This window comes from Onychomys torridus, chromosome 6 (genome assembly GCF_903995425.1).
Source record: "Onychomys torridus chromosome 6, mOncTor1.1, whole genome shotgun sequence".
Lineage (NCBI taxonomy): Eukaryota > Metazoa > Chordata > Mammalia > Rodentia > Cricetidae > Onychomys > Onychomys torridus.
Genome location: NC_050448.1, coordinates 72,597,335 through 72,610,832, shown reverse-complemented (window position 1 = coordinate 72,610,832; position 13,498 = coordinate 72,597,335). Strand labels below are relative to the sequence as shown.

The 13,498-nt window shown below is 44.9% G+C and overlaps 1 protein-coding gene across 6 annotated transcripts in view; it reads left to right on the top strand.

Moving 5' to 3' along the window:
- LOC118586386 (myomegalin-like) overlaps window positions 1-13,498 on the top strand; it is a 197,489-nt gene that overhangs the window by 21,399 nt on the left and 162,592 nt on the right. The window contains exon 1 of one of the 6 annotated variants that reach the window (XM_036191571.1): window positions 2,568-2,957. The exons of the other annotated variants lie outside the window; for them this stretch is intronic. Within the exon in view, the coding sequence (XP_036047464.1) occupies window positions 2,938-2,957 (20 nt within the window). The 5' untranslated portion in view covers window positions 2,568-2,937. Of the gene's footprint in view, window positions 1-2,567; window positions 2,958-13,498 lie in introns of those variants that run through there. 6 annotated transcript variants of the gene reach the window in all.

The following is a 13,498-nucleotide window of genomic DNA, read 5'->3' as shown; positions in this document are numbered from 1 at the left end:
TCTCACTGTTCTGGAGACTGGTTCAGTTAAGATGAAGGTGCCAGCAGATTCATTGTGTGGTGAGAACTTATTCTCTGCTGTCAAGAAGGTCCTTCTACATCCTTCTGACGGGACACAGGCTATATCCGGACATGGTGAGAGAGACAGAGGACAAGAGAGACCAGGGCACTTTCTTCACCCTCTTTTTATAAGAACATCAGTCCCATTCTTGAGATGAAAACACTCATGGCTGAATTCCATCCTGAAGACCTTATTTCTTAGACCCACTTATTACGTTCCCATGTAAGAATTTTAGAGAGCTCTGTACATTCAAAACACACAACATGATTAAAGAATAGAGGCAGAAAAAATGCTCACTGAAGAACTGTTTGACACTAATATTAGAAATGGCATACCTAGTCAACAAAATAATATTATTAAGTAGGCTAGCTTTCTATTAAAGCGTATATTAAAACAGTATAATCATTGGAGTATAAATATGAGCACTACCCAAAAACATGAACAAATACATAACAGCAGAAAGAGGAGGTTGACTGCATAGATCAAGCTGTAATTATAGCTACATAAATATGTACCAACCAAACATGACTAAAAGAAACCCAGAGAAACTGAAGCATTTGTGCTAGATTTGTGCTATTTGGACAAGGGTTTTTCTTTTGAAATTGAAGAAGAAATTGTTTTTAACCATACATATGAAAGTTTTTAGACATCACGTAAATTTCTTTCCTCACAAATGCATTTATGGGTGTAAGTGAGCTTATATTTACATTAAAAAGTCCATTTTTAAAAGACCAGGAAGCGATTCCATAAGCTGTAAACATCAATTATCACGAGGTATTAAGAGTTATTTTATTTTCTACATAGTTTTCTGTAACTTCTTAATGGTCTGCAATAAATATGTTATAAATTTTTGAACAGGAGAGTTATTTCAAAAATGCACAAGCCTATTTTTCAGTCTGGCTTCCGGGAGGCCACAGTTCACCTAGTTAGCGCCTATGTCTTCTGAAACAGCGTCCGTTCTAGGCTGTAGACAGAATCTCTCTCCACAACTCAACAGCCCATAATTTGATTTCAGACACAACTAAATATAGCATCAACTTTGGTATGAGGGATGGAAACCTGAGCTCCCTGCCCCTCCCCCAAGGCAACAGTAGATTCTTTTCAAGACAGGTGGCTTGTGGGTATTGCCTAGTGTCAAACTGGACCCGAATATTGTCCCCTCCTGGTAACATTTTAAATAAACCTAAGGGGAGACATGATTCTAATCTCAAGAGCAGTGTGGTTTTAGCTGCAAACTGGGGGCTGGGATTGGGGGACTCTAGACTGGGGCATTTTCAAACCACTCCTCTAAATCCCAGTGTCTGTTATTCTGTCCGGCCCTCCCGGCTTCCTATTGGTGATTAGAACTAATCCAAGAAACTGGAGGTAGTTGACAATTTTCTGTCACAGTGCAGTTCCGCCAGCGCTCACGCATGCCAGGTCTCTCCCTGAGTCTACCTGCAAGGCTTCCGGGAAGAATGGATCCCTTCTAGAAAAACCTTGTTGGTCTATCTTCGGAAATTTGGAGAGCATAGTTCTGGGCCATGCCAGCGGCCTTATCTGAGCCAGGGCAGAGTCGAGCCTTCTGGTTCTCAAAGGTGCCATCTGCAAACAAATCTAACTAAATTGACATCGCCAAATACAGGCACCCTAAAGCTTTTTGAAAATTAAAAGGCCAGCAGTAAAGCTAATGATAACAGTAATCATGTGACTTAATAAAAAGGTTTATTTCAGAGTTAAAAGGGAGCTGCAGGCAGCAAGCCCTCTAATTACAGCATGTCTGTCTTGTTTAAACATTGGTACACACGTAGATGCACAGGGTCTGGGCAGCCCCCTCCTTGGAAGGAAAGCCTTTCGGTGTGATCTCAGAACAGCCACGGTAGAGAGAGTCCTGGGGGCCACTCTTAAATCTCTTGACGTGTTCGGAGCATTTTGGGATGCTCAAGAGCCCTCTGCCTTCCAGGAGCTTCTGGTAGAGCCCGGTTGCTGTGGGAACTAAAAAGAAAGGAGACAGAATAGTGAAAAAACGGGGGGGGGGGGGGGGGGGGTGTTGATTGACATGGGGGCAGCTAATCAGACTGCAAGGTTTGGCTAGCAGGGTGCTTCCTGAGGAAGTTTCTGTCCGTGGATGCCTGGTGAAGCTAAAACTGGTCACATCTCTCAGAAAATCACATGTGCTCCATGACGCTTTAGTAGGCACACCTGAAATTCAGTTGGATCACATCCTTCCTAGACTCCATCTCTGGCTTGGAGGTTACCTGTGGGTGGGTGACGCAAGCGCAGGGGAAGACCACCTCTCCAAGGTGCTCCCTTGCAGTTGGCTGGTTGTATCCAGAGCCTCTCACTGGGAGGAGCGAGGGACCGAGAGTAGGACGAGGGTCATCTCGTCCTACTCTCAGAAGGCCACTTCTGAGGCCATCATTCCTCTGAGCCTGCTAGGGAGGCGGTGGAGGTCGGAGGGTGTGTTCCGCGGCGTGTCACCTGGGCGGGTCCTGGGCTGCAGGGAGCCCCGCCTCCGCTCACCCGCGGTTGACAGCTCAGCTGGTGCGGATCTGCTCGTGCCAGCCAGTCGCGTCTCAGCCTGGGAGCGAGTGTGCCCGAGGCCTGGGCTCGGCAGCAGCAGCAGCAGCGTCCAGCCACCTCCCGAGAACAGTCCCTGCCTTGTGCCCAGCGCACCGTTAGCTGAGGGTGCGGCCGCGGCCGATCTGTCCTCTCCCTCTCCAAAAAGCAGAGAGCAGACCTCGTTCCTTCGCCGGCGCCGGCGCCAAGAGGAGCTGGGGAGGAGGAAGAGACTCGGGCTTTTTGCGCTGGAGACTCCTGGGCAAGGTTTGGTATCTTCCCGGGCTGTGGCCACTCCCGGGTGAGCTGCGCCCCGAGAGCGAGGAGATCGCCTGGATCATGGAGCAGACCTGGGCCAGGTAGGAGCGGCTTCTCCCTCGCCGCCTGTGACTTGGGCTCCCTGCCCTGATCCCTCCCCTTGCCGCCCCTCACCATTAGAGGCCTCTGAGCGCTCCCCTTTTCTGTCCGATCGCCTCCCTGGTTCCCAGCCCACCTCTCCCGGCCTCCCGCACGCGCTCTGCTCTCTGGCGTGTGCCTAGCTCGGTTACTCTCCTTTTCACCTACTCCTGACGTCAAAACCGCCCCGGGTTGCCTGGAAGTTTTTCTGGAGCCCTGTGTCAGCTTGTCTTTTCCTGGGTTGGGAGGGTTTTTTCTAGAGACGGCAGAGACTCCAGTAGGCTTCCCCCAGGACACCTTTAGTTTCCGGTACTTTTAACGTGTCAGGTTCGTTCTCACGCTGCCACGTTTTCCACCTCCACCTCACCCTGCCCTAGCCACATGCCAGCAACCCATAGAGGCCAGTAATGCTCAGCTCCTGAGCCTCTGGTCGGAGCTCACGGTGCGAGAGGGAAGGAAGAGGCTCTGGGCACCCTCCACTGCCCAGGCTGAGGCCAGGGCGGGTCTGGGGTAGCTCAGGTTGCGGAGATGGTTGTGGAATTCTGTTTTCTCCACCCTCCATCCCACCATTCTCTAAATATTCCTTAAAATGGAGCTCCTTCAAGTGACTTATAAGGATTAGAAGCCCTGGATTGAGACAAAGATTTCATTTCTGTGTGTGGTTTTTTAGTTTGTTTGTTTTATGGGATTTTTGTTTTTCGGGATTGAGGGAGATCTCTGGGTGTGTGAAGACTATATCCCAGATAGGCTCTTCATCACCGGAATTTAGCTTTGGGGGACTGGCGTGGGGCCAAGTGAGTGTTCTGAGACGTGAAGACTACAAACAGAGAGTAAATTGGGGTTCGACAGTAATTATACAAAAAATGGGGGTTTTCAGTTGATTGTTCATCTCAACGGAGTGAAGAGTTTACTGTGAATTTTGAAGGAAGGACAAATTGCACTCAGGATATGTTGATGGAGGAAGTGAACTTTCTCGGTGTGAAGGGTCAATCCTACTTTTTTGTCTCTTCTAGAAAATGGTGATCTGTTCGGGGCTCCAGATTTTAAAAAGAAGCGCAGTCAAGAGACAGGGTGGGGCTCAAAGCTATGCTTTGAGGGCTGGCCAAGGGACCTGGGCTCTTAAGTCTGGAGAGAGGGAGGGTATGCCAGCGCTGGTCAAAGATCTGAAGAGCAGTTGGTGGTAGGGGGATTAGATGAGTTTAGAATCTCCTAAAAGGACAGAACAACTTAGGGCCACAGCAAGTTCCAAAGAGGCAAGGTGTGGTTCCATGGCAGGAAGCACCCTTCAAACACTGGCTACTGATCCAGGGAGATTACTGGCCCAGGCTGTATTCAAGCAAAGGCCCCAGAGGAGGAGATGGGGAGGAGAGTGAGTGTGTCAGGGTTTGTTGCCATCTATTAGTGCTTTTCACACCTTAAAAAATAGTAATTGAGGGGTTGGGGAGATAACCCAGCCAATAAAGAAAGTATTTGCCTTGCAAAGTTGCGGGCCTGGGATCTTTTCCTAGAACCTACTTTAAAAACAAAAAAAGCAGCCAGGTGCTTTGGTGCAAGTTACAGACTAGAAAAAGACCTGGTCTCAATAGGGGTGTGTGTGTGTGTGTGTGTGTGTGTGTGTGTGTGTGTGTGTACACACAGCACCTGAGGATTGATACCTCAGACTGTCTTCTGACATACACATATATATGCACTCTCACACACACAATTATGCACACACACAAAGTAATTGTGTCAAAGTCTCACAAGTTGCAAACTGAGTGTATGAATGTGATGGGCACAGGAGAACGAACCATCCTGTGCTTGTGAAGTCGGTCCTGCTTATGACTCCTAGGTTATGGTTACCCCGACCTTAGCACCATAGCTTAGTTTCACCTAGTTTTAAACTTCATGTGAATTGAGGTAGACATGACGAGTGTCCATGTAGCTTTTTTCCCTTACTCTTAGGCTTTCGGGATTCTTCAATGCTCACGCGTACAGTTGTGGTTGACTTATTCTTTCTCCTAACTGAGATTCTATTGTGTGTTAACATACCAGTTTATTTGGGGACTATCATCAGGTTTGGGGCTAGTAAGATGGTGTCGCCATAAACATTTTGTCCATGCCCTTTGTGAATGTATGTGCACATTTCTACTGGGTAAACCAATAGAAGTAGGATCATTAGACCACTGGAAATGCATGTTCAGCTTTAGGAACACTACCAAGTTGTTTTCTAAGTGGTTATAAAAGAAGTTTATAAAAACAAAACATCCAAAGGGGACACAGTGAAAAGTACTTCCTATCACTAGTCACATGAAGAAATTAGAAAATACTGATCATTGGCAAGATGGATAGTCAGACTACTAATAAGCCCAAACTCACAATAGGAAATGTACTTATAATGCAACCAAATACACTTACAAAGCTCCATGTGACAATACTTAACCTTATCATGACTTTTATACTCAGATATTTCCTATGTTATTTCTTTAGAAAATCAGTGCTGATTGTGACTCTATTTTATCAACTAATGGGTCACAGCTGGAAAAAATCCTGAAGTTACAGATGATGGCTGGCAACTCAGATCCCCTTGGCTCACATGTCAGATCAGTTACAAACATCTTGGGTAAAGGAACCCCAAGCAGGCACACACTGTGCTAGACACTAAGAATCTAACAATGAATGAGATTGGCCTTTGAGAGCTTCATGTACACATCGTCTATAATGTATTTGCTTGTTTATTACAGGGTCTCACTATGTAATCCAGACTAGCCTTGAACTCATGATACCCCTGTCCTGCCTCCTCTCCCACCATTTATAATCTTAATAAAGTGAAGCAAAGGTAAAGATATACATTGGCTACTGTCATAGTTTCAGCTGTCAACGTGACACAAAAATTGACACACACACAAAAAAAAATGATTCATCTGAGAAGAAGGAAACTTAACTAAAAAGTTGCCTTAATCGGAGTGGTCTGTAACCATATCTGGGAGGCATTTTTAATTGTTAATTGATGTAGGAAGGCCCAATCCACTGTGGGCAGCGCCATCCCTAGGCCCATGGGCCCCGGCTTCATAAGAAAGCCAACTGAGCAAGCCAGAGGGAACAAACCAGGAAGTGATGCTTCTCCATTGTTTTTGTTTGTTTGTATGTTTTGTTTTGTTTTTGCTTCAAGATTCTGTCTTGGCTTCTCTCAATGATAGACTATAGCCTTCTGTAGAGTAAAATAAGCCTGTTCTCCCCAAATTGCTTTTGGTCATGGTGTTTATCACAGCGAAGCAAACTAGAGCAGCTGCTGGGGGAATGCATTGGAAAAGCACAACCCTGCAAGATGCTGAGTAGGAAAGTTAGCCGAAATCGCTAACGTTTATTAAGCTTTCAATGGGTGCTGATGCTCTGCGCCTGTGATTTCTCCTAACCCCCAGCACTTATGTGATAAAAAAAAAACTGTCACATACATTGGACAAGGAAATCAAACTTAAGAGACAATGATTCATTTGCCCAGTGTGACACATACAACTAAGGAAGAAATGAGAGCTCGGGTGATCTAACTCCCTAACCAGAGTTGTTTTGTTTTGTTGTTGTTATGTTTTGTTTTAATTGCTTTTTGAGTTGTGTCTTGTGGGTGACCTGGTTTTGAAATGGAGTACTTATGTTAGCTTCTTTTAAACTCATGGATAGGCTTAAAACTATGATTCTATTCCCAGGTTTCATTCCAGGAAGTTCTGGAAATTACCCTTCCCTAAAGGTTCTTCACACAACCCTGCGCTCTCTTGTTTTGTGTTTTGAAATGGCTTCATGGAGACTAGGTTGGCCTTGGCTTTCTGACCCTTCTGCCTCCACCTCCAAAGTGCTGGGATTACATTAAGGTGCCCCTCATGCCCAGCTCTTTATCTTACTCAATCTACCCACAAAGGACCAAGGTACTGGGCATTTAAGTTCTTAGTCAGACACACTCTGACAGCTGCACACCGTTGTTGTCGCCTGCCTCTGCAGCCCCATGTGAGCCTTCTTCCCTGCCGAGGCTTCTGACCTGGCTGTTGCCAGCCTCTTTGCTAAGTCACCTGTGGATAATGCGGTGGGTTCTCCGATAGCAAATTCTCCGTGAATATGGTGAATATGCCGGCCTTCCAAAACACTGGTCTGCCTCCAGTCACACTGATGTCCCTGTATAGTTCAGAGCTGTTGGAGGATAGTTCGCGGAGAGTACAGAGAATTTGATTGTGAGGTGAAGTTCCCTCATGTGGTGACTCGCATGACGGAATGGCAGTTGTTCTGAATATTTAGTGTCCTCTCATCTGGACTAGAAACTCACTATGACTTCTGCTTTAGAGATTGTGGGAACTCCTTCATCACTTTTGTATTAGTTTCCTGTTACCAAAAACAGTGGCTTAGGACACAGAGAATATGCAATGCTGGAGGTCAAAAGTCTAAAAATCAGCCTTTGAGACTCAACTCAAGGTATCATCGGGTTTGCATTCCTTCTGGAGCTCCAGGGGAGCACCCATTCTCCCCTTTCCAGCATTTAGAGACCCTCAGCATTCCTAGTTCAGGGCACTAATCCAGCAATGACATGCTCTGGCTGCTGTTTCCACCATCACATCTCCCTCTGCCATCCCAATGTCCCTGTGTCCTTCTTACAGGGACTCTTGTGACTACTTTGGTGCCAGACAAATAGCCCAAGATCATCTTTTCTCATAAGTCATATCTTTCAAGTCCCTTTGGCCATGTAAAGTGGCATGTTCACAAGCTCTGCTGGTTAGGAATGCGGACCTGCTTGGGATGTCATTGTTCAGTCTGCCATCCTGTTTAACTCTGGGAAAGTCATTACAAATTCTCTTCCTTTTTGCGGTGGAAATGTTCTTGTTTGTGGCATATGAAGATGCTGAGTAAGTCAGGCAAGTCATAAGTGACTCTTATACAAGTTGCCTTAACAAACAACTAAAAGGAAGGACAAACTGACCCTATTCGAGAGCAGCCTTTAAGACGGAAGGCCAGAAGCCAGGCGGTGGTGGCGCATGCCTTTAATCCCCGCACTCAGGAGGCGGAGGCAGGCGGATCTCTGTGAGATTGAGTCCAGCCTGGACTACAGAGCGAGATCCAGGACAGCCCTGGCTATAGCACAGGGAAACCCTGTCTTAGAAATAACAACAAGATGGAAGGTTAGGAAAGAACAGCACTTAATCAAATACAGGCGTTACTTGTGTCTGTCTTTTGAGAAAATCTGGAGAAGGGGAGTAACAGCTAAGAAGACCAGTGGTCCAGTTTCAGGGTTTGATTGTACTTCTTAACCATAGCTTCAAGTAAGGCCAGATTCTCATCAATATAGGTGCACTGTACCCACCAGGCCACATTGGTAGCTGTTTGCATTTGCTCTACCCTTGGCTAACTCACAGCCTGATAGAATTCATGTGAAACACTAGAGAGTCCTGTTGGCAAATGAATAGTTAGAGCCGGAGATGGCATTTTGCCCCATCTTACAGATGTGGCTGCTGAGGGAGGTTATGTGATTTTTCTACTGTTCAAAATTAGTATGCATGGTGGTTAGATGATGCCAGCGTCTTGCTTGCCTGGTGTTTTGCATGAAGCATTTTGTATCAGGAAAATGCTTGCTTTCCTAACTCTATTACTGAGATATCTTTAGACAGCGGATTCCTGTTGAATATTCATCAGTGCTAGCAATTAATTTTCTGCATTTTGGGAAGGAAAAATCTCTGCCTTGGCAACTGTGCTCTACACTTGGCTGTGGGTCAGGGACTTTGTCTCAGGCTCTGATTTCACTCCTTATTCACACAAACCAGATCAGTATATATTCACCCCTCCACCCCTTCTTTCAGCTTCTAAGGTTGGGTCCAGAAGACAGGGAAGGTTACTTTTGCTCTGGAAATGGGAGACGGCTGCATTTCTTCACAGCATCCTCTTCATCCTGGTAGCTCACTACATTGTGGCTGTGCTGACCATTCAGTGGATGTCTTAAGACACCACCCACAAATCCGGCCATCTTATAAATAACATTCTGAGGTGGGCTCAGGACATTTCACAAGTTGTCTCAGGCAAACATTCAAATAACATTTAAAGTTAGAATAAAAGTCCAAAATAAAAAAGATGTCATGATGGCCCAAGGTGGCTCCATCCAATCCTATTTTAAACCATTCAGACTCACGAGGCCATGTTTCTCCCCCGTCTCACAGCATCGGCTGAGTTCTCTGGTCAGCAAGACAAATAGGATATGTTTTTTTCTGAGCCCTCGTAGCCAAATTGTTTTTGTTCATAGACTATTTATGATGAACTTTACAACAATAAGCACATCTTGTATCTTCACAGCGCCACAGTCGTCTATGACACCTTTAGGTTGCCTGTCTCAGCACCCACTCTCTTTCGCTTGTTACCCTCTGTGGCGTATTCGTCATGTGGAATAGCATGTCGTGTAGGATTACAGTACATCCTTTATCATTTCCCACTCTCAGGCTCGCAGTTTTCCGCCTTCAACTATTGTAAATACCCAGTAAATATCTGGATGCTGAAAGCATCTTCTTCCATAGGATTTCCGTTCTTTCTTTCTTTCTTTCTTTCTTTCTTTCTTTCTTTCTTTCTTCCTTCCTTTCTTTCTTTCTTTCTTCTTTTTTTTTTGACAATTGATGTTCAGAAGTAGAATAGCAAGATTAAACATTTCCAGGTTTTGAAAATACACTGGATGTTCCTGAGTTGTCATTGCATATAACAGAAGGATATATTGCAGTTTAAATATCTTTTCAAGACCTGAATCCCCATGGGGGAGGGGGAGGGGAGAGAGAGGCAGAGAGACATACACATAGAGAGAATAAACTGGATACATCAGCACAGTGTCATATCTCTAGGTAAATCAACAGCAACATTCCTAACTTTGACCCTTCTTTGGGGGAAAATGCTTTATTGTGGTTATTAATCTCTAGCAGTATTGTGTGCTGAGAGAGTAATAAACATAACTTATTGATATGAAAAAATAAAAGTAGATTTAGGTCACAGCAAAATTATACATAGTACATGTTAGGATGCCTATCGCAAGGAAAAAGAAAGTGGTGTATTTGCTTGTGGACTTATGTGTATCACCCTTTCCATGCTGCTTTTGAACTAAGTCAATGTATGCTTTGTAGCAGAAAGAAATGTACGTTTGTGTACACTAAGTTACAACATGTAAAATTCAAACTGTTTCAAAGAGTCTTCTGTGCACTTTTCTTGAATTTTTCCAGGTTATTGGTCTCCCAGGAATAACACAGCCAGCAGCCCTAGGGAGCTGGTTATATACTGATTGCCACTGTATTCACCCTGATCTAAAATTATTTTGTGTGGGCCTTAATGTACCGGTTGTTCCCACCCACACACCTAGTCTTGCCCTTGCTAGGGTAACTGTTGATCCTTCTGTGGTTAGCTTCGTCATTGCCTCCTTTGGAAATTATTTTTAGAAGCAAGTTCTTGGTGTTTTCTATAGTCAGTTCTGTTTGTGCTATTACACCTTGAATCTGGTTGGTTTATTCTGTATTTTCTGTGGAATGTGATTGGACAACAGACTAGCTGTTTGTGCCCAAGTCTTCAGTTAAGAATTCTCCAGATAGCATTCTCGGGAAGGCTGATGTATCTGTTGGGTATTGCCATATTATACATGGGCACAACAGGTTAGCAAAACCTGGCACCATTGTGCATTGAAGCTGAATGCCATTGTTTAAGAAGCATGTGCAGTTTGTGCTATGATATATACTTCTTTAGTGCTGGATACCTGACAGTGAATGATGTGGACACTATGGTATGGCCCCCAGGAACACTCTTACTTCAAGGTTCCCCCAACACAGTTCTTAAAGTGAATTTGCTTGAGTATCCTGCAAACACTGGCGTCCCTCATGGCTCATCCTTAACCCATATTCTCTCTCCTTAAGAATCCCGAAAACCAAAAACAGAAAGAAAGAAAGAAAGAAAGGAAGGAAAGGAAGGAAGGAAGGAAGGAAGGAAGGAAGGAAGGAAGAAGAAAGGAAGAAAGAAAGAAAGAAAGAAAGAAAGAAAGAAAGAAAGAAAGAAAAAAGATCTAAACAATAAGGACTTCTTCCCTGACACCCCTAAGCTGCGGCGAGCTCCTCGACCAGCGAGGAAGATCGACCACCATTCGAGGATTCTTCTCAGATCACACTTTATTGGAACGCCTCTTGATTGAGGGAGAGCGGGAGGTGAGGGGCCCCAAGAACCAAAAGGCAGCTGCTTATATAGGGAACCAAGCGAACGGGTCAGTCTGTGATTGGATCCCGCCAGAATGCAAGCACGGGGAGCCACTGGATAGGCTGAGGACATAAGGCCAAATTACCATATATGCGCATGCGCAAGCCTCGAGGCGCGCAGCCCAGCAAGCACAGCCAAATATGGAGTTGTTTACAGCAAAGCTGTCAGGAAGTCGGCGCCATCTTAGAATGGCAGCTCCCTACACTAAGCCCCTCACTTTGCCGTTTCTCTGAACACTGGGCTTACCTTACTGTTTACTTCAGCTCCTGTTTTTCCCTTATCACCTGGGCTATCCACTCTTTATTCTCTCTGTGGGGCCTATACTCGGAACTGACTGTTAAAATCATTTTCTCGGCACTATTTTAGAACCTAAGTACCTTAACAGCCATAAGCCTTGGTAAATTTTGGAATCCCAAAGAAGTCTATAAGCTTTGTCTTAGTACTTTATCAAGCCGTATGGGTATAGCAAACACTGGATTTGTAATTTCAGACTAATCCATAATTTTCCCTCCTCTTCTCACTTGCTTCCTCTCTATCCCCACTTTCCTGGACTTTTCCTGTGAAACAACATCCCTTACAACATTGTTTGAAAACATGGCTGTTTTGCCCACATGTGTGTCTGTGCACCAAATGAGTGCCTGGTGTTTGTGGAGGCCAGAAGAGGGCATCAGATCCCCTGGAACCAGAGTTACAGATGGTTGTGAGGGTGTTGGGAACTGAATCTCAGTCCTCCAGAGGAGCAGCAAGTATTCTTGGTTGCTGAGTCACCTCCCCAGCCCTTCTTTACAACCTTTTATTTTAATATTATGAAAATAAAACCAAGGTCAGGAGAGGTGGCTCATTTGCTGCTCAGCCTGATGACCACCTAAGTTCTATTTTTAGAATCCATGGTGGCAAGAGGGATCCAGCTCCTGCAGGTTGTCTGCTGATCTCCACATGTGTGCCACGGTACACACACACACACACACACACACACACACACACACACACACACAGATGAATGTACACACACAGGTGCACACATGCATGCACTCACACAAATGTAAAATTAAAAGCAAAGTGGAAATCATCTGCTCAATATGATTTCTAATTTACAGAATTCACACAAGCAAAACTGAAGAACAATTAAAAGTAAAAATATAAAAATCTTTTTTAATGTGGTCTATACGTAGTGACATTTAAAAAATGGTTTTTGCTTTTCTTTAATAAAAAAAATCCATAAGGAGCATGTAGCTCTTTAAAAGCCATTGAAGATAAACAGAGAAATTATACAATGAAATATATATGGCTCAAAACCTAATGAATCTCTTGACACCCAGTGTAGCACAGCTCTGCATAGCCCAGGCCCTGGGAATGTTAGTCATGAATGAAAACGGAGGACCAGAATATACTGGCAGGACCCAAAATAGATATCAAAAGACAGGTTTGGAAGTGTGCAGAGACACTATGCATCAGCTGGTGATCTGGCCAGAGCCAAAGCAGGCAGTTTTCATGCATCTCTCCAAAGATGGACCAATGTCTCACCTGTCACCTTGTTGATTCAAGGAGGTCAGAGGGAACTTACTAGAGAGTTGGATGAATGATTACCTTATAAGGGCAAGTGAGGAGAATAATCACCTGAACTGCCTATACCTCCTACAATCTTAAATCACTTCTCTGAACTGTAACAGGTGGCAACATGAAAAAAAATAGTTTTCTTAAGGGAGAAAGACTTAGTGAGATAGACAGATGTGGGGGAGAGGGAGGGAGTGTGTGTGTGTGTGTGTGTGTGTGTGTGTGTGAGAGAGAGAGAGAGAGAGAGAGAGAGAGAGAGAGAGAGAGACAGACAGACAGACAGACAGACAGACAGACAGACAGAGAGGCAAAGAGAGACATGCAGCCATGCTGGTTGGAAATGATGCCTGTAGCTCATCGCAGCTCTTGGTGAGCCCTCCAGAGGCTGCCTCCCGAAGATGCATTTGGTCAAGGGCACTTTCATGGATAGACTATATGAAGTGCAGGGTGTAAATGCAACCTGTGCTGGGGGGAAGTGGATGCTTCTGAGTCAATGCAAGTCAGTCCATGCTTAACATGTTGGGGCACTCTTAATAATGTGCTGCATGTTCTGAGGGGCTTTGCCAGTTCAGCATCCTCACTTGCAAAGATTATAATGATGGGTCCCGAGATGAGAAAAGTGATGACCCCACTGTGTTTATTTTACAGCAGTCCTGTGCTCTGCATCTGTGACTTCTAACCTGTTTGCCTTTGAATGTGCCTTTTTGTGATTCCTGTGCCAAATTGTGGG